The sequence below is a fragment of the Anomaloglossus baeobatrachus genome, chromosome 5 (genome assembly GCF_048569485.1).
Source record: "Anomaloglossus baeobatrachus isolate aAnoBae1 chromosome 5, aAnoBae1.hap1, whole genome shotgun sequence".
Classification (NCBI taxonomy): Eukaryota; Metazoa; Chordata; class Amphibia; order Anura; family Aromobatidae; genus Anomaloglossus; species Anomaloglossus baeobatrachus.
In genome coordinates, this window is record NC_134357.1 from 234,597,295 (window position 1) to 234,616,551 (window position 19,257).

The following is a 19,257-nucleotide window of genomic DNA, read 5'->3' on the forward strand; positions in this document are numbered from 1 at the left end:
TATTAAATAGAAAGTGTAGTAGTTAGTAAAATGTAAAAATATTTTATTTGTTTATTGCAACTAAGTAAATCCGTAACCGTCAAGCGTGTTGAGCCTGCAGGACTTTTTGCATGAACTTTTGCATCTTCTTGAACTTTTATGGACCAATGGACCACAGAACTGGTAGTGGTCAAAAACTTTCTTATATATACCATACTCACATTTTGCAGCGGAAGGACTGCATTTTTCTGTTTTATTGGTTTTTGTAATTTTTTTTTTTTTAAGACTTTGTACTACTCTTTATTGTTGCTAATGTTTTATAAGTTTGTGTTTCCAGTCCAGGAGTACTGAATTTAACTAAGGCGGAATGTGGCACCCCAGGGTTCAGTTGCCACAAATATACCTGTACCTGGGCAGGGAAGGATCTCCACATCAGGTAATCCCACATACAACATTTCCACTCCAAGCCTGGAGGGGGAGCTCTACAAGTCGAGTCCAGGTGAGGTCCCCTTTAAAGCCAGGTTTGGAGGCGGAGTCAGAGAGACAGTTGACAGTTGGAAAAAAGGAGACTGTGTGAGCAGAGAGTGAGGGAAGACATCAAAATGGAGAGGACAGTGCTTAGCCTGCACAAGTAACTGTGTGACCGCCTGAGGGATCAAGAGTGAGGCAAAAGAGGAGTGACCGGGGAGGTGGAGCCAGACCGGTTCATCCCCAAGGAACAGCGCTGATTATCGGACACCGGCATCCGAGATTGTGAGGGATCTAATCTGCCCAGCAATAAAGACCGGGGGCCAGGGAGACTGCAGATCTCCTGGCCGCAGCAGCACCTGAAGGCAAAGCCGCTACACAGAGCTTAGGGACCGCAGTGAGTACAGCAGTGCCCCTTAGAGAAGCTCCCGCCGCTTGTCATACAGGTAAAGACAGTGAGAGAGGGACAAGGTATAGCTACAGGCAGCCTAGTACCAAGGAGAAACATAGCGCAGCAGGGAGGCCACACAACTGACCTGGTGCAGAGATCCTGAACTGTTCCTAGATTACCCAAAAACTGTAACATCAGAAACTGAACCCATTTTTAATAACACCTGCAAGTAAAACCTGGTCAGAGTTAATGAATTGGTGTGACGCGCTTTATTTCTTTCATCTGAAAAGCCATAGGCTGCTGCACTAAAGTGACAGTTGAAAAGGCTGTGAAGAAAAACCGCCATATCTGTGTACTACAAAAACTGCCCTGGGGACCCCGCTTCACCTATGGGAAGCGTAAAGAACTGGCTGCCTAACCATCACCCCAGAGGTCTGACCTGCAGCCCCAGTAACCATACTGGAACCGTAGGTGGCGTCACGAAATACATTTATTTATTTTTCATTATTATTTTTTATTTTATTTTTTTTATTTTTATTATTTATTGACTTTCAGCGACCACCAGGGCCACGGAACCGGGCACAGGTCCCCGTGACATAATCCCATTAACCATCACCCGGAACAGAGTACCCCACGGCCCTGGGGCGGGTCACATACGCCTTTCTTAGGGAGACTACTGCAATAGAAAGCCATTAGCACTCCATGATGGCTTTGTTTCTGTGTATTGCTGACAATGTAGTATGACGGTAAGAAGGAATGACCAGCTTGTTGTACTGTACTATCATATTGTGAGACAGGAAGGAAATATGGGCATTTCGATGATATATCTTCATTCAAAAAGGTATATACAGAAAAATGTGATGGACCTAAACAAAAACAGATTAACTTTGCAATAGTTTTACACAAAAAATTTGACAAGTCTTTATTTATTTTTTTAAACACCAAGACATATGCTGGTTAGACGTATGGGCCATTGTAGCATTCTAAACCCTATAAAGACAAAGGAGTTGCCCCAACTCTCGCCCCCCTTCATTAGGTAGTAATGTCCCCTATCCTGTACTAATGTCCCCCATCCTGGGTCCCTTTCTGGTAATTATGTCCTCCATCCTGGTATATATACGTATATGTCCTCCATGTCCCAAATCCTAGTACCATCCTAGTATATAAAGTATGTCCACCATCCTGAGCCCCTTCCTGGTTTATATAGTCCCCCTTCTGTCTCTAGAGTAAAATAAAACATCAAAAACAAACATTCTACACACCTTCCCCCAAGCACCTACATCACGTGGTGTCCTCCTCTGTAGTGGCGCGCAGTGGCCGGCAGCTGACAATGGCGTGCCTGCTATTGCAACGCATAACATTACTGCCTTACACCCCCAAGTCACAGGCACGCTGACATCAGCTGCTGGCCTTTGTTTGGCGGGCATTGTGTTTTGCAATGCAGAGAACCTAACCTACAGATGGACATTCAACCAAAGTAGGCACTGGGGTAGGCAGGCCACCTCCACCCCCGGTCGTGGACCTCTGCGACCGCAATCGTTGTGCCCTTCACTCAGGGTATGGAAAAAGATTTAAATGGAATTCGTCAGCAGGAGGATTTCACCTCGCAAACTTCTTATATCTGCATTTAGCTCTTTCAAAGACAAGTCCAGCCACATCTTTACATGGTCATCCTGTTCCTCTATTACTGAGCAATCCGCATTTGAATGGATATGTTCTATTCCCCACGCAGCACAGGCTCCTTCTGCTTAACTTGACTATTCCTGAAGTCACAGTTTACAGCCTTGTCAGTCAAACGGGAGGCAGCACAAGGTGGGGAATAGAGAAAGGGACAGGGTCTTTAGATCTGCAAATAGATCTTCAGCACATATCAATTCAAATGCTGATTTCTCAGTAAGAGAGGAATGGACAGTCTAGGTCAGGGGTCTAAACACATGGCCTGTGGGCCGCATGTAGCCCGACGCTGCTTGTTGCAGCCCGCAGTCCCTATGATGATCACAGCACTATGTAGGTGGCTGGCACTGGCGGTGCAGCACAGAGGAGCTTTCTGCACGATACGAATAGCAGGTGCCGGCCAATCAGAGGCAAGCAGCTGACGTTATACTGTGACAAGCAGTGACGTCACTCAGGTTATTTGCGGTCACAGCTGGAAGTTCCCATGGTCCTCCACCTGTGACCGCAAATAACTTGAGTGATGTCACCGCTCACTGCTGCGGCTCATTCTCAGCCTGAAGCTCACAGTGAGCGGTCATGTTCTGGCACATCAGATGTAGCAGCAGAGCTGAAATCGTCATGGGACCTCATGTGGATTACATCGGATCTAGGTGTTTTGGGCTCAATAAAGGGGTGAAAAGGGTGTTTTTTGTATTTTATTTCAAATAAAGGATTTTTTCGTTTTTTGTGTTTATTTATTTTTACTTATAGATTAGTAATGGGGAGGGTCTCAGACACCTCCCATTACTAATCTAAGGTTTATAGGTAGCTGTGAACTGTTATTAACCCCTTAAAAACCAGACTGCCACCGCACCATGGCAATCAGAATGAGCTGGGTAAAGTTCCGAGACTGTCACATTTAATGGATGTAATCCTGGGCAGCTGCAGGCTGCTATTTTTAGGCTAAGGAGCCCAGTAACCATGGGTCTCCCCAGTTTGAGAATACCAGCCCGCCGCTGTATCATAGCTGGGTATCAAAAATTGGGGAAGAACGCACACCAGTTTTTTTAAATTACCAAATTTTTCGTTTTATAAGACGCACCGAATTAAGACTCACCCCAAAATTAGAGGGAAAAAAAAAATATATGGGGTCCGTTTTATAATCTGGTGGTGTCTTACCAGGGAGAGGGGGCATCAGCGGAGCGGGGGTCACAGGAGACAGGGGTGGTAATGGAGTACTGCAAGTAGTATGGAGGGGGGCCCAGATACTCACTGCAGGTGCTGCTCTGTGCGGGGCACGGCGATGACGCCGCTCCGCTCTGTGCGGGCACGGCGGTGAAGCCGCTCCGCTCTGTGATGGCACGGCAGTGACGCCGCTCCTCTCTGTGCGGGCACGGCGGTGACAGAGCAGTCGAGCGCCGAGCAGAACAGAGCAGTCGAGCGCCGAGCAGAACAGAGCAGTCGAGCGCCGAGCAGAACAGAGCAGTCGAGCGCCGAGCAGAACAGAGCAGTCAAGCGCCAAGCAGAACGGAGGAGCCGAGCAGAACAGAGGAGCCGAGCAGAACAGAGGAGCCGAGCAGAACAGAGGAGCCGAGCAGAACAGAGGAGCCGAGCAGAACAAAGCAGCCGAGCACCGAGCAAGACGGAGCGGCCCCACACAAAACAGAGCAGCGCCGCCCGATGCACAGAACAGCGTCGCACAGACCAGCAGCGCTGGCAGCACAGTGCATTGCTCGTAGCACCTCCTCTGCCTCCTTTGACCCCTCTGCACAATCCTCCGGTGACCTACATTCGGATTTTAAGACGCACCCCTCATTTTCCTCCCAAAGATTTGGGAGGAAAAGTGCGTCTTATAATCCGAAAAATACGGTATTTATTTAAATTTAAAAAAGCCACATGCGGTCCTATATTTTGATACACAGCCAAGATAACGCACATGGCTGGGGGCTGCAGCCTGTAGCTGTATGCTTTATTTGTGTTGTGTATCATAATATGAGGGGACAGTAAGGCAATTTTTTTTTAATTTATTTTTACTCCAATAGATGTGCAAACAGCGCCTCTGATTAGTTGCAGTCAGACACGCTGTCACATAGGGCGTCTGACTGCAACCAGAGATGCGGGGATTGCCAGTGGGCGGAGGAAGCAGTGAATATGTAGGAGTTCAATGAGCGGCCCCTGAAGTAGTATTACAGCTGCGCGTTAGACTCGGTAAGTATAACACGCTTGCTCCAATCCCCCTATCTCTAACATTTTAAAGTGCCAGATTCTGGTCCCAACAGACTTATATTGGGACCGGCATGCAGCCAGATATCCGGGATCAACTCTGGGCCCGAAGCGGGGTTTTGGTCTATTTTTTTTTGTTTAGAATCCAGTTGGACACGCTTATCCTGGGTATCTGTGAATCCGCCCATCACTAATAAGGACCAATGTACTCTGTACATCTTCAGCTTGGTCTTTGGCTGATTTGTCAATATACAGTTGTGCTCACTCATAAGTTTACATACCCTGGCAGATTTTTTGCTTTCTTGGCCTTTTTTCAGAGAATATGAATGATAACACAAAAACTTTTTTTCTCACTCATGGTTAGTGGTTGGGTGAAGCCATTTATTGTCAAACTACTGTATTTTCTCTTTTTAAAATCATAATGACAACAAAAACATCCAAATACCCTGAGCAAAAGTTCACATACCCCAGTTCTACAGTAATACAGTGTCTTGCGCCCCCCTCCCCCCCTAACATCAATAACAGCTTCTGAAGTCTTTTGTGGTAGTTGTGGATGATAAAGCTGCCTATTCTTGGCAAAAAGCCTCCAGTTCCTGTAAATGTCTGGGTTTTCTTGCATGAACGGCGCTTTTGGCCACTCCAAAACGTTCACTTTGGTCTGCTGTAGCCAATGACAGCGCGACTTGGCCTTGCATTTTTGATCATTGTCATGTTCCAACATGTCCAAGTGCGTCCCATGCGCAGCTAGCAGGCTGATGAGTGCAAATTTGCCTCCAATATTTGCTGATAACGTGCTGCATTCATCTTTCCTTCAACTTTGACCAAGTTTCCTGTGCCTTTGTAGCTCACACATCATCAGCGATCCACCTCTATGCTTTACAGTAGGAATGGTGTTCCTTTCATCATAGGCTTTGTTGACACCTCTCTAAATGTAACGTTTATGGTTGTGGCTAAAAAAGTTTGATTTTGGTCTCATCACTCCAAATGACCTTGTTCCAGAAGTTTGGAGGCTTGTCTCTGTGCTGTTTGGTGTATTGTAGGCGAGATACTTTGTGGCATTTTTACAGTAATAGCTTTCTTCTGGTGACTCGACCATGCAGCTCATTTTTCTTTAAGTGCCTCCATATTGTTCATCTTGAAACAGCCACACTGCTAGATTTCAGAGTCCTGTATTTCAGCTGATGTAATTTGTGGGTTTTTCTTTGCATCTCAAATAATTTTCCTAGCAGTTATAGCCGAAATATTTGTTGGTCTACCTGATCGGGGTTTTCACAGAGCCCCCGATTTTCCATTTGTTAATCACAGTTTGAGCACTGCTGACTGGCATTATCAAATCATTGGATATCTTTTTGTATCCCTTTCCTTTTTTTATACAGTTGAACTATCTTTTCCCGTAGATCCGTTGACAATTCTTTTGCTTTCCCCATGACTCACAATCCAGAAACGTCAGTGGTTGGATGAAAGAAGCAAGAGTCTGTCTGTATCTCAGAAACTCACTCAGCTTTTATACACACACTGATTACAAGCAAACAGGTCACAAGTGACAACCTTTAATAGTCATTCAAACACATTTGTGCTAACTTCTGTGCATGTTATCAGGCCAAAATCGCCATTGTATGTTGGATGTTTTTGGTTGTCATTACGATTTAAAAAGAGAAAACACAGTAGCTTGACAGTAAATAGCTTCACCCAACCACTAACCATGAGTGGAAAAAATGTTTGTGTTATCATTTCTATTCCCTGAAAAAAGGCCAAGAAAGCAAAAAATCTGCCGGGGTATGTAAACTTTTGAGCACAAGTGTAAGGTCTAAAACATGTGACCCTAAACATGCTAATCAATTCAAAAAGAAAAGGCTAGAAAAGATGGAATAGAAGAGGCTTTAATGGCCAACTCTACAATCTAAATTTCACTAAGTTGGAATCACATCACTTTTACCTTTATACACCATTTAAATAAAGATGAAGTGTTTGTATGTCCACTGTTAACATGGAACGAGAAACGTGAACTATGCAGGACGACGTAGACCACTATGTGATAAAGCAGTTGATGTAGAAACTCTACAATCATGCGGTGGAGTGTGTTACTCACCTGGACTTCCATTTGTAGGACTCTCCACATTTGTAGACATGTAGTCATCTCTTGTATACGCCTCGTTTTCATCTACAACTTCCACTTTAATATTGTACAGGTTTTCATCCTGAATACCAATAAGTAATATTGTCACACTTGACACTTTTTTCGAAAAACAATATTAGAACTGAAGATCTCCACAGATATTTGAAGATCATGTTGTTCATATTTGCTTGTAAAGCACCACTACAGCATTTTTTATTATTGCACTGCTGTAGTGGGGCTTTAAATGTATGTCCCCTGAGCCCTGACTTACACTCACCTTCCGCCACCTTCATCCTTTTCCAGCAGCGCTTTGGTCGTTCTGCACTGAAAAGTGACTAGCCAGCAGCCTCAACGTTTCAAGGAGCGTGCCGGAGATCATTCTTCAATGCATCTCTATGGGAGCCTTGATCTGCTCATGTTCTGGCTCCCATAGTGATTCACTGAGTGCCTGTGACTAGCCAAAAACGCTAATGTTTCATGGAGCGTGCTGGAGGTCACTCTTCAATGCATCTCTATGGGAGCCTCGATCTGGTTTGTTCTGGCTCTCATAGAGATGAGTTTAGCACCTGTTACTTAGTGCAGCTCGGAAATGGAGCGGTGTCAGTAACGTATGAAAATGCCAAATGGAGAGTATAAGACGGGGGCGGGGCCTAACATTTAAAGCACCACTACTGAGGTTAAAGAAAAAAAAACACGCTGTAGTGGTGTTTTAATATTTCGATATTTCGCCTCAGCACTACTAACCTGATGTACCTCAGAGTTGTCCTTATTTTTCTCTTTTAAACTCTTGGAACCTACAGGACTGGAACATCTCTCTAGTGTATTCCTGGTCCTGGGACGATCTATAGGAAACGCACACAGGTAGACACACAGTATGAGCACATTTATGGTCTGTAGGGTGCCTAGGAGACCCTTGTAAATGCTCGTCTCCTCTTACCCTGTGATTTCACAGACTGCAGTGTCTCAGTCATGGTGTCCTTGTCTTGAGTCTTGTCTTCTAAATAATTCCATTCCTAAGAAAACAAGACAGTGACATCCTAAAAGACAACATACACAGTACAGTCAGCTGAACTCATCTATCTGTTGGAATTGGCCGATGCTCTGATGTCTCTGGGGCTTCCAGACTCTTTTCTAACAGATGATGTTAAGGTAGAAAAGCATTGGGAAGTTTTAAAATGAAGCGTCCGCTACTTTTGCTCTCCAGCTAGATCGGCTGCTACCAGGGATGTCTGCTAATGGCCCACTGCGCTCTGCCCATAAATACATGAAAGCTTAGCATTCATTTGTAGGGTGTGAAGGGGAAATCATAAGCCCATCACTACCTAAATTGTACGCGCCACTTAAAGGGACTATCAATAGAAAATTACCTATTGTTTTTATCAGGACTTACAATTTTCACACTGGTCACTAGGAGTAATATAAGACTTGTACTCAATAATGAGTTAATATTTTTGAACGGAATTGAATTCTACTTCAATTTAAAAAAAAAAATCCTCATTTGCTAAAATGTTTCCATTCGCTTCCACATGGATACAGTAAGACGGCTGCTGCTGGCCACCATTCATGAACTGTAAAGAGCTTTCAAAAGGATAAAAAAAAAATAAAAAAAATCCTTACACTCACCGCCTATTCCTGGCGGCATCTTCTTATAACCGCATCTCGTGCTGTAGTTGTGTCCTTTTGCACGCTTAAGCAGAATCCTCCTGGGCTTCATCAAGGCTGGAAGCCTCTCAATTTCAGAGCTTAACGGAAGGGGTCAGAAGATGCGGCTGGACCAAACAGTTCACAATAAGGAGTGGAGGGGCCAGAGAGGTGATGAGAACATAAGGATTTTTTCCACAAAAATATAATTAGGCTCTGGTGTCTGGAGACACATCAGAATATAATAAGGGACACAGAGATTAATTTATCTGCAAATTTCATTTCTCAGAAAAATGTGCGCAAACAGGCGAATTCAAATTTTGGCTGAATTTTTTTTTACGCTCAACTCTACATGAACTTGTTCTTTATTAGTGGCCGCAGAGAAAAACAGGAATACAATGGCTCCCACATTACTAACGTTCTAACAAGTATTCTTACCTTTTACTGTAATCGGGTCTGTGATGAGACTTAGGGGTACTTTGCACACTACGACATCGTAGCTGCGATGTCGGTGGGGTCAAATCGAAAGTGACGCACATCCGGCGTCGTTGTCGACATCGGAGTCTGTGAATCCTTTTTACTACGATTAACGAGCGCAAAAGTGTTGAAATTGTATGATCGGTGTAGTGTCGGGCATTTCCATAATGTCGCTGGAGCGACAGGTGCAATGTTGTTCCTCGTTCCTGCAGCAGCACACATCGCTGTGTATGAAGCCGCAGGAGCGAGGAACATCTCCTTACCTGCGTCCCGGCTGCAATGAGGAAGGAAGGAGGTGGGCGGGATGTTTACGTCCCGCCCATCTCCGCCCCTCTGCTTCTATTGGCCGCATGCCGTGTGACGTCGCACGAACCTGCCCCCTTAGGAAGGAGGCGGTTCGCCGGCCAGAGCGACGTCACAGGGCAGGTAAGTGCATGTGAAGATATCAAGATATTGCATGTGCAACGGGGGCAGGGACTATCGCGCTCGGCATCGCTACCATCGGCTTGCGATGTCGTAGTGTACAAAGTACCCCTAAGATTACAGCAAAGACCACTACACTGAGTAGGAAATGTGTGTCTGGTATAAGGCTGGTGATCAGTGTGAAAACTGAAAGACTTCAGATTTTTTTTTATTTTATGTATACAGAAAAGGAAAATTGAACAATACAAATCAAAACATTTTTTAATACATTTACCCTAAACACCAGATTTAAATAGAATAGGCCATTTTCTGAAGAAACTTTATAGAAACCTGACAACGATAAAATGATTATACAGGCACCTCCCTTGTGGTACTGTATCCCGTCCCAGCAGCTCTCACCTCTCCGGTCAAAAGATGAATGATCTTGTATGTAAGCGCTAAGATTTTGTCATCATTGTTCCTCTCGTGCATTAGCGCATGAGGAAGACGCAGGGTTATACGGTTCTGTGTCTTGCTCCACCCTCCAGATCCATGTTTCCTGAGAGAGTCGCTCTGACCGGTTTTCTTCATGATTATACAGTCCTGTACATTGGACACAAACAGAAGTCATCCTCCAGAAGTAGAAATCCTTCTTGCCCCTAACTGCCTGTTCACGCAAAAGGAGCTTAAGGCTATGTGCGCACGTTGCGTACAGTTCACTGCAGAAATTTCTGCAGCGATCTGAAGAGCACATGTGCGCTTTAAATCGCTGCAGAAATGTCCGTAGTGAAGCCGATTCCATGCGCTCTGCCTGCAGCTCCTGCCATAGAGCAGGAGCTGCCGGCAAAGCGCACGGAAGAAGTGACATGTCACTTCTTAGAACGCAGCGCTTCGGCAGTAGCCGAAGCGCTGCACTCTAAAACGCCACGTGCGCACGGCCCCTGCACAATCTCCATAGACTGTGCAGGGGAGGCAGGACGCATGCAGTTACGCTGCGCTACAAAGCGCAGCGTAACTGCATGTATTTACGCAACGTGCGCACATAGCATAAGGCTGTTTTCAAACATTGTGAAAAATCTGTAACAAATCCATAGACAGAATCCTCATTTGTAACTTGTAGATTTCATTGCGGATTTGCTTGCAGATTTCACCCCACTCACTTTACTAAGCATAGAATAGAATGAAATTTGCATCATGCTTTTATTTTCATGCAGATTTCTTTCCGCAACGTACGACTGATTTTGCAGAACCCTTTTACTTGTAATGCACTGTAAATTGTTACAGACTTGCAGTATGGAATCTGCATGACAAATCTGAGCCTTGCAAACCTGGCCTTAGTCTTACCCTCAAAACACATATTAAGACACTTAGGCTGTTACATAGAGGACTTAGCCCCTATAACAAATCATACAGAACTATGCATTTTGGTGGCTGAGAAAATGTGTCACATTTCACATGTAAATCAAGAAGCTTCGATGCACCCTCGGGTGAACAAATGGACCGTTTTTCCCCGTTAATTTCCCCCCTCACATGTAATTTAGGAAGGGGGAAAATTTAACCCTGTTTCATGACAAATACATCAATGCCGCTTTCGATCTTTGGAGATTCGTCAGTGTTAGTTGGTGGCTTTGTGATTCTCTGACCAGTGACTTCCTTAACCAGTCTGTGAATTCTGCTCTACATTCTTTCTGGTCAAGTTTGTAGGTGTGCTATATTGCTTCCATTTTGTTAAAAGGGAATAAATTAAAGAAGGACTCCCATTAACATTCCTTTGGGCTAAATCTGTGTGTATGTAGTGTAGGTGCATTAATATACCCAATCACTGTTTCCAGCGCGGTTTCGATTCTTTTAAGTCATGTAACTCAAGTTCTAACTTCCAGGCTCACACTGGGGTTTACAACGCAAGTAGACAGGTCATGAGACCATAGGCTAACCCTGTACCGCCGGCTTCCAGTTCATGCAAACCCCAGTGTGAGCTGACAAGTTGGAATAGTCGTCATAAGACCCAGAAGTGGACCAGAAAGGCGCTGGAAACCGGAGAAGATAGCGATTGATGAATACATTAATGCACCAACACTTCACTATATTCACACAGGTTTAGCCCATACAAATTTTAATGGGAGTGCTTCTTTAATGGAGCCCAGTAGAAAGTTCTAAGTTGGAATTTTTTGCTTTTCTAACATTTGTCCAACTTATCTGTCCAACTTAACTTGTCTCTGACCAACTTATAGAGCTCTGTGGTCTTAATGTTTTTTCTATTAGTTAGTGTTGCAGATCTATAAATGTGTCAGATTTGTTTGACACACTTTTGCACACAGGTAGATATGTGGACTTTTAAAATTAAGTGGTTTGACCAGACATTCACTTCTGCGAACAACACCCTTGACCCTGCATCCTGGGCGCCTAACAACATTGGAGGGCCCAGTATATGACAGATCCACACAGGATGCCAGCCGCAGAAGTGAAGACTGTGCTGGTCCCACTGCCACGGTGGAGATGCCTAATGCCGTACCAGCAGCGTAAATCTTTTTGCGGTACTCTATTTTCCAGTGATATTTAAGCATAGTTCAACATGTTAAGATAGGTCATGGGTTGAACTCGAAGGACTTAAGTCTGCCTTCAACCTTATACGCTATAAAACTATAGTTTGATATTTTCTGTATTTTTTGAATCCTTTATCTGTGATGTCTGATTTATAAATCCAGAAATAATGACAGACTCTCCAGCATCCCTTACCTCTCCGGTAAGGAAATTGATGATCTCCATTGTGAGGTCCAGTAACTTCTCAGCCATTTCAGCTGCAGAAAGATCCACACAGGAATTCTGTCCGTGATGGCTTCTAGTCGTTCTGAAAACTAAAATGAGAAACAACGTTACAAAACTCTGCAGAACAAATGGTGAATCCTACAAGACAGTGTGACAAGAAGTATGAAATTGGAGTGTAAACAAGCAGAATCTACCACATACAGATTTTATCACCTTCATTATGGGTAACTTGGACAAACCAAACATTTTTCTTCCTTACCTAAGAGCTTTAGACTTTCACAAAGCTCATTTAGACAGGCCGACCATAGTCCGCAAACAACCGCCAATTCTTTCAGCGTTTTTGCAGGTTTTTTTTACAACTGAAAGCAATGAGAGTGCAAAAACACAGCTGCATTTTTTTTGCTGCTTTTGTTGTGAATTAAACTACATTTTATTTAAAAGTAGAAATAGTACCAGCACAAACCCATAATTTGTTTTATTTATTTAGTACAAAAAGGCATAAAAGCAAGAAGGTAAGTGGATAAAAAATATATAACCAGTGCAAGACAGGCACAGGTAACGCGTTTCTGGCCCAACATGGCCCTTTCTAACAGGAATGCTTCATTTCTGCTGATCAGAGCTGTGCAGTACTGATCAACAGAAATTAAAAGTCAGACTGCTGATTGATATAGTCCCCCCTAGAGGGACTAGTAAAATAAAATAAAAGTGAAAAAAATAAAGTTCTAAAAAAATAAAACAAACCTAAAAAGTTCAAATCATTCCCCTATTCGCCTCATTGAAAATTGAATGGTAAAAATACAAATGTACACATATTTGCTATTGCAGTGTTCAGAAATGCCCGATCAAAATATAAAATCAATTAACCTGATTGGTAAATGGCGTGGCAAGAAAAATTCCAAACTCCAAAATTACATTTTGTGTTTTGTTTTTTTTTGGTTCATGCAAATTTTGCTCAAAATGGTTTTTGGTTCATGCAAATTTTGCTCAAATGCAATAACAAAATGTAGCATCTGCATAAAAACGGTACCATGAAAAACGACAGCTCGAAGTGCAAAAAATAGGCCATCACTGAACCCCATATCCTGAAAAATGAGAACGCCAGGGGTTGCTGAACATGGCGCAAAAAAAAAAAAACACCTTTTTTTGGACAAAATTCTGAATTTTTTTCAACCCCTTGGAAAAAAGTAAACCTATACATGTTTGGTATTTACAACCTCATACTGACCTGAGGCATCATTCTGACACATCAGTTTTGCCATATAGGAAACACGGTGAATAAAATACCCCAAAATCAATCATGCAACATTTTATGCAACTGCACTTTTTTTTGCAATTTTTCTGCACTTGGAATTTTTTTGTTATTTTCTAGTACACTATATGGTAAAACTCATGATTTCATTTAAAAGTACAACTCGCCCTGCAAAAAACAAGCCCTCATATGGCAAGATTGACGGAAAAATAATAAAGTTACGGCACGAACGCCCCTAAGAAGGGGAGCGAAAAACAAAAAAAAAAATCTGAAAATTGCCTGTGGGTCAAGTGGGTTAATACACGATAACATCAATTTCAGCGAGAAGAGAGGAAAAAAAACCATCTCTATTTTTACCTTCTCTTTTTCAACAGTGTAATATCAAATCAGTCCTTTTGTTAAGGCTGATGGGGTGGAATGTATTTTGCATATACAATCATATGAAATTTAATACACCATGACATCAATATTAGTGAAGAAAAAAAATAAATAAAAACAAATTCCATTTTATCTTTCTACATTCCAAATACAAATACATTCCACCCCATCAGCCTTAACAAAAGCACTGATTTGAATTTGCACTATTGAAAAAGAGAAAATTTCTTGCTGAAATTGATTTTGAAATGATGGTGTATTAAATTTCATATGATTGACATGTATATGTTTTTGTATATATTATATGACTGTAGTTTGGGGATATATTGGGAAACACATTTAGTCTGCAGGTGTGTTCCATTATTTTACTGCTATATATTCTTCCTGGTTTGAGGTTTCAGCAGGTTGAGACATAAGGCTGTTTATACGCTGCGACATCGCTAGCGATCCCGTTAGCGATGTAACACGCCAGATCGCACATACGATTTGCCGAGATCGCACATTCGACCAGCGCTTTAAAAAAAAAAAAAAATGACCTATGTGCGATCTCGGCAAATCTTATCTGTGATCTGTCGTGTCACATCGCTAGTTAGATCGCTAGCGATGTCGCAGCGTGTAAAGCACCCTTAAGGGCCATGCTGGGCCAGAAACGCATTACTTGTGCCAGTCTTACACTGGTTATATATTTGTTATCCACTTACCTCCTTGCTTTTATGTCTTTTGTACTAAAATTCAAAACTTTTACGGATTTGTGCTGGTATTATTCCTACTTTTGGATGGTCCATGGAGCTGCCCTGCACCGTGCACTTTATCGGGTGAGCTGAAATGGCATTCTTTATAAACTTTATTTAAACATGCACAGTAAACACAGGACATTCCAAAACCACAGCAAAACCTGCTTTTTGGAAGCATCTTTTTAGCTGCAAAGAAAGCAGGTGTAGCTGCAGAAAAAAGCAATGTATGAATGAACCCTTAGGCTATGTGCCCACACTGCGGATTTACCGCGGATTTTGCCACGGATTTGCCGCGGATTTACCGAAAATCTGCAGCAGCGGCACTTTTAAGCCATTTCAATGGCATTTTGGAAATGCTGTGTCCATGCTGCGGATTTTTCCGCTGCGGATTTGCCGCGGATTTTGATGCGGAAAAATCTGCAGCATGTCAATTGTTTGTTGCGGATTTTGGTGCGGATTTGGGTATAGAATGGGGGAAAAAAAAAAAATCCGCATCAAAATCCGCGGGTGCGGATTTGCCGCGAAAGTCGCGGATTTTCATGCAGAAAAATCCGCAGGTACATTCTACCGTGGACACATAGCCTTACAGTTCTCAGAGCTAATTTTTTTTTTTTTTTACAAAAGTACATAATCTTTTTGGAGAGTAAAACATTAAAAAACAAACTCATAGGTTTGTGATCACTGTACTCATACTGACCAGAAGAATCAAGTTGACAGGAGGTCTTTTTTTATGACAGAATGAATACTGTAAAAACAAAACCCAAAAAACAAATTGCGAACTTGCACTTCCGTTACCATTTTATCAAACTTTGATATCTTTTTAGAGGGGTTGTCCAATCTAAATTCCTAAAGGCTGCTTTACACGCCCCCGTCGTTTGTGAGTCACGGGCAAATCACTGCCCGTGGTGCACAATATCGTTAGTACCCGTCACACAGACTTACCTTCCTAACAACGTCGCTGTGAGCGGCAAACAACCTCTTTTCTAAGGGGGCGATTCATGCGGCGTCACACGGCAGGCATCCAATAGAAGCGAAGGGGCGGAGAGCAGCCGCATAGAAGTCACGCCCACCGCGTTGCCGGAGGACGCAGGTAGGGTGTTGTTCGTCATTCCTGGGGTGTCACACATAGCGATGTGTGCTGCCTCAGGAACGACGAACAACGTGCGTCCGGCACGAGCAACGACATTTGGGAAATGAAGACATGTCAACAATCAACGATTTGGTGAGTATTTTGCATAGTTAGCGGTCGCTCATACGTGTCACATGCAACGACGTCGCTAACGAGGCCGGATGTGCGTCACGAATTCCATGACCCCAACAACATCTCGTTAGCGATGTCGTTGCGTGTAAAGCCCCGTTTAGTCTGGAGTCACATAGAATCAGTGCAGAGTTAGGCTATGTGCCCACGGGACTTTGTATCTTGCGGATTTATCCGCAGGTACGGCAGCAGGTTTCCCGCAGCTGCTCGCCGGAATCCGCAGCTATATTTAGCTGCCGTAGTACAGCAAAATAGCTGCGGTAAACCTGCGGACATTCATGCGGCTTATCTGCGGAAGTCCCGGCCCTATCTCCATAGTGGAGAGCCGAGATTTCCGCAGGTAATTCCGCAGATAGAATTGACATGCAATTACATGCAGCTGCGGGACATCTACAGCATGTTCTGCAGCTGCACATATCAGCAGCATGGACACAGCACTCCCCATGTCCCATAGGATAACATGGGGAGTGTCTGTACATGCTGAAACCTGCGGATTTATCTGGAAAATCCAGAAAATCCGCGGATTTTCCGCAGATAAATCAGCAGGTTTAATCTCCCGTGGGCACATAGCCTTATGGATTTATCTGCACATCGTACGCGGAGGCTGGGAGTATGCACAATATGTATACTCCCGGCCCATTCTCGATACGGCGAGTCCTCACAGCACACTGAATGCAATGTGAGGGTTCATTTGTCTGCAGTCACAGAGAATTACAGAGTTACTTATGTATCATTGATTTATGAAATAAAAATTGATTTGTGGTAATACTTATTACAGGCTTAGTAATATTTTGTCCTTTTTTCTGTGGTTTTTGCACCTTAAATACTTTTATCTGGGTATAACTAAGAATTTTTCTACAGAAAAGTATATGGCACATTGGGCATAGTGCAATATTTATATTGAGATACACTTTATATTTATACTATCTTAATTTTTTGGAATATAGGTATTACCAGACGCAGTGCAACATTTTTTCAGTGATACTTATACCTCATTTGATCCATGCTGAACACCTATCCTTTTTTTTTTTTTTTTTTTTTTTTTTTAAATCAGATACTTTTTTATTAAAACAGAATACATATAACAGAATAACAAATCGGCATCCAAATTAAGTTTATCACATCTATTACCCCTTTAACTCCCCCTCCCGCCCCCACCCCCACCCCGGCAGCAACACTTCTCCCCGATACTACATCCCATTTAGTACACACTTAGAATACCCTCCAACTGTAGTATAGCAACCATCCCGTTGTGCAGGAGGAACAACTTGTAACACAAATAAAACAAAACACACACACAGATCAGAGGTCTCCGACGGCTATCCCGATCCCAGACCAGTTTACTGGTCCATCACTCGTCCTATTCGCATTGCAGCCAAGGAGACCATAGCTTCTCAAACATTTTAACATTCCCCCTTCTTTCATACACTCCCTGTTCCCGCTGAAGAATACATTTCTCCCTTTTAATGTACTCTCCCCTGGTCGGGGGGGGGGTCTTTTTTTATCCAGGACCTGGCGATTAGCTTTCTTGCCGTATACAGCAGCCTAGCAATGGCAATTTTCATAGTATTTTCCACCCCAAGCTCCTCAACATATCCCAATATGCATAGCAATGGTTCCCTGGGAAGGACACACCCATATGTTCTTCCTATCTTGTGGATAACCTTAGTCCAAAAGGAGACCAGTCTCGGACAAGACCACATCATGTGAAAAATACCTGCGTCAGATCTGACACCTTGGACACTCCGAATTCCTTTTCAACCCCATTTTAAACATCAGTAAAGGAGACCTATATACCCGGTGAATCACGTATAGGTGAGATAATCTGGCCGGTTCGCTCATGGAAAGTTTAGGGACATACTCTAAGATACTCTCCCACACCTCCTCCGTTATCGGCCCAACTTTCTCCTCCCATTTAGATTTAGTTTTAATTGGGTAGTCTAAAAGAAAGGTATGTAGTATATCTTTATATGTGCCAGAAATGATCCCTTTAGTGCTTCCTCCCTCCTTACACACATACTCCAGTACCAGGTCAGTCTGTATGTCCACACTTTTTTTAGCCGCTTGGGCTGCAATCGCATGTTTTAATTGACTGTAGTGGAGCCAGCCAGACACCGGTATCTGAAACTCACTCTGTAACTGTGGGAACGATTTCAGAATTCCTCCGTCCAATATTTGATGCATGTATATTACACCCTTGCGTCTCCATTCCTCAATATTCCCCATTTTCTGAATCTCCGGGAGATTACTGTTATCCCAGATAGGTGTAAACTAAGTTAACCGGGTCACCCCTCTCACCCTTTTCAGCCTATCCCAGGTCTTGTTTATAAGTGCCATTGTAGGAGACGTTCCACCCAAGATCCCCACCACACCATCCTCTAGTCCCATTACTAATGGACTTCTACCCACTATGTATTCCAGCACTTCTTTAATGCCCCCATCTTTCTCTCGATCAGACCAGCCCCTGAGGTGTTGACATTGCGTCGCCATATAATACAATTCCGGATTTGGGATTGCTAGACCCCCCTCATTTTTCGGCCTTTGTAAAGTCTCTAATCGCACCCTAGGCTGCTTTTTACCCCACACCAGGTCCCTAAACAGTGAGTTTATCCCTTTAAATCTTTTCTTTGAAATACAAACAGGGGCATTGTGCAGTATGTATAGGCGTTTAGGCATTACTACCATCTTTAGTAAATTAACCCTTCCAACAACTGACAAATGTAGCTTGTGCCAGGCATCCACTTTGGCTCTCAATTTTTTAAGAAGCGGCCATAAGCTCACCTGTATGTATTTTTCTACTGGCAGAGATATCTGGATACCTAGATATTTAAATTTGTGCACAATCTTCAATTTGTTAGCCCCAGTATCATTTGTCCAGGTTACTTCCCCATCCACTTTAAAGAGGCTCAATTTAGACCAATTAATGGTCAGTCCCGAAACTTCTCCAAATTTCTCTATTATCTGCATGGGATGATCCAATGAGGCTGACGGATCCCCCAAGAAAAGTAATAAATCATCAGCATAAAGAGCTATTTTCTCCTCTAAGTTTCCATACCTAAATCCATGGATCCCCTTCGATTTCCTAATGGCCGCCGCCAGAGGCTCTATTGCAATAGCAAATAGAAGCGGCGATAGTGGGCAGCCCTGTCTCGTTCCCCGTTGCAACTCAAACGCTGAGGAGGTCATACCGTTAACTCTATCTTTAGCAGTAGGCCTATTATACAACAGCTGCACCCACTTTACAAACCGTGGGCCAAAACCCATATGTTGCAACACTTTCCACAGATACCCCCACTCAACACTATCGAATGCTTTCTGGGCATCTAGCGAAGCGATCACCCTCCGGCCAGGGTTGTCAGGCGGCAACTGTAGATTAAGATATAATCTCCTTATATTATCAGCTGTCGACCTATTGGCCATGAACCCTGATTGGTCCATATGTATTAGGTTAGATATAACTCTAGTCAGCCGGTTTGACAACACCTTAGCCAGAAGCTTCACGTCCGCTGTTAATAACGAGATTGG

At 43.4% G+C, this 19,257-nt stretch overlaps 1 protein-coding gene across 4 annotated transcripts in view; it reads right to left on the reverse strand.

Annotated features, from left to right (window-relative positions):
- LOC142311083 (uncharacterized) overlaps positions 1 to 19,257 on the reverse strand; it is a 61,491-nt gene that overhangs the window by 13,218 nt on the left and 29,016 nt on the right. For 3 of the 4 annotated variants that reach the window (XM_075349156.1, XM_075349157.1, XM_075349155.1), the window contains exons 8-12: positions 12,087 to 12,205; positions 9,771 to 9,953; positions 7,768 to 7,843; positions 7,575 to 7,672; positions 6,804 to 6,912 (exon numbers count right to left, since the gene is read on the reverse strand). In XM_075349156.1, the coding sequence (XP_075205271.1) occupies positions 6,804 to 6,912; positions 7,575 to 7,672; positions 7,768 to 7,843; positions 9,771 to 9,953; positions 12,087 to 12,205 (585 nt within the window). The remainder of the gene's footprint in view (positions 1 to 6,803; positions 6,913 to 7,574; positions 7,673 to 7,767; positions 7,844 to 9,770; positions 9,954 to 12,086; positions 12,206 to 19,257) is intronic. The other variant, XM_075349158.1, reaches the window with a different exon arrangement.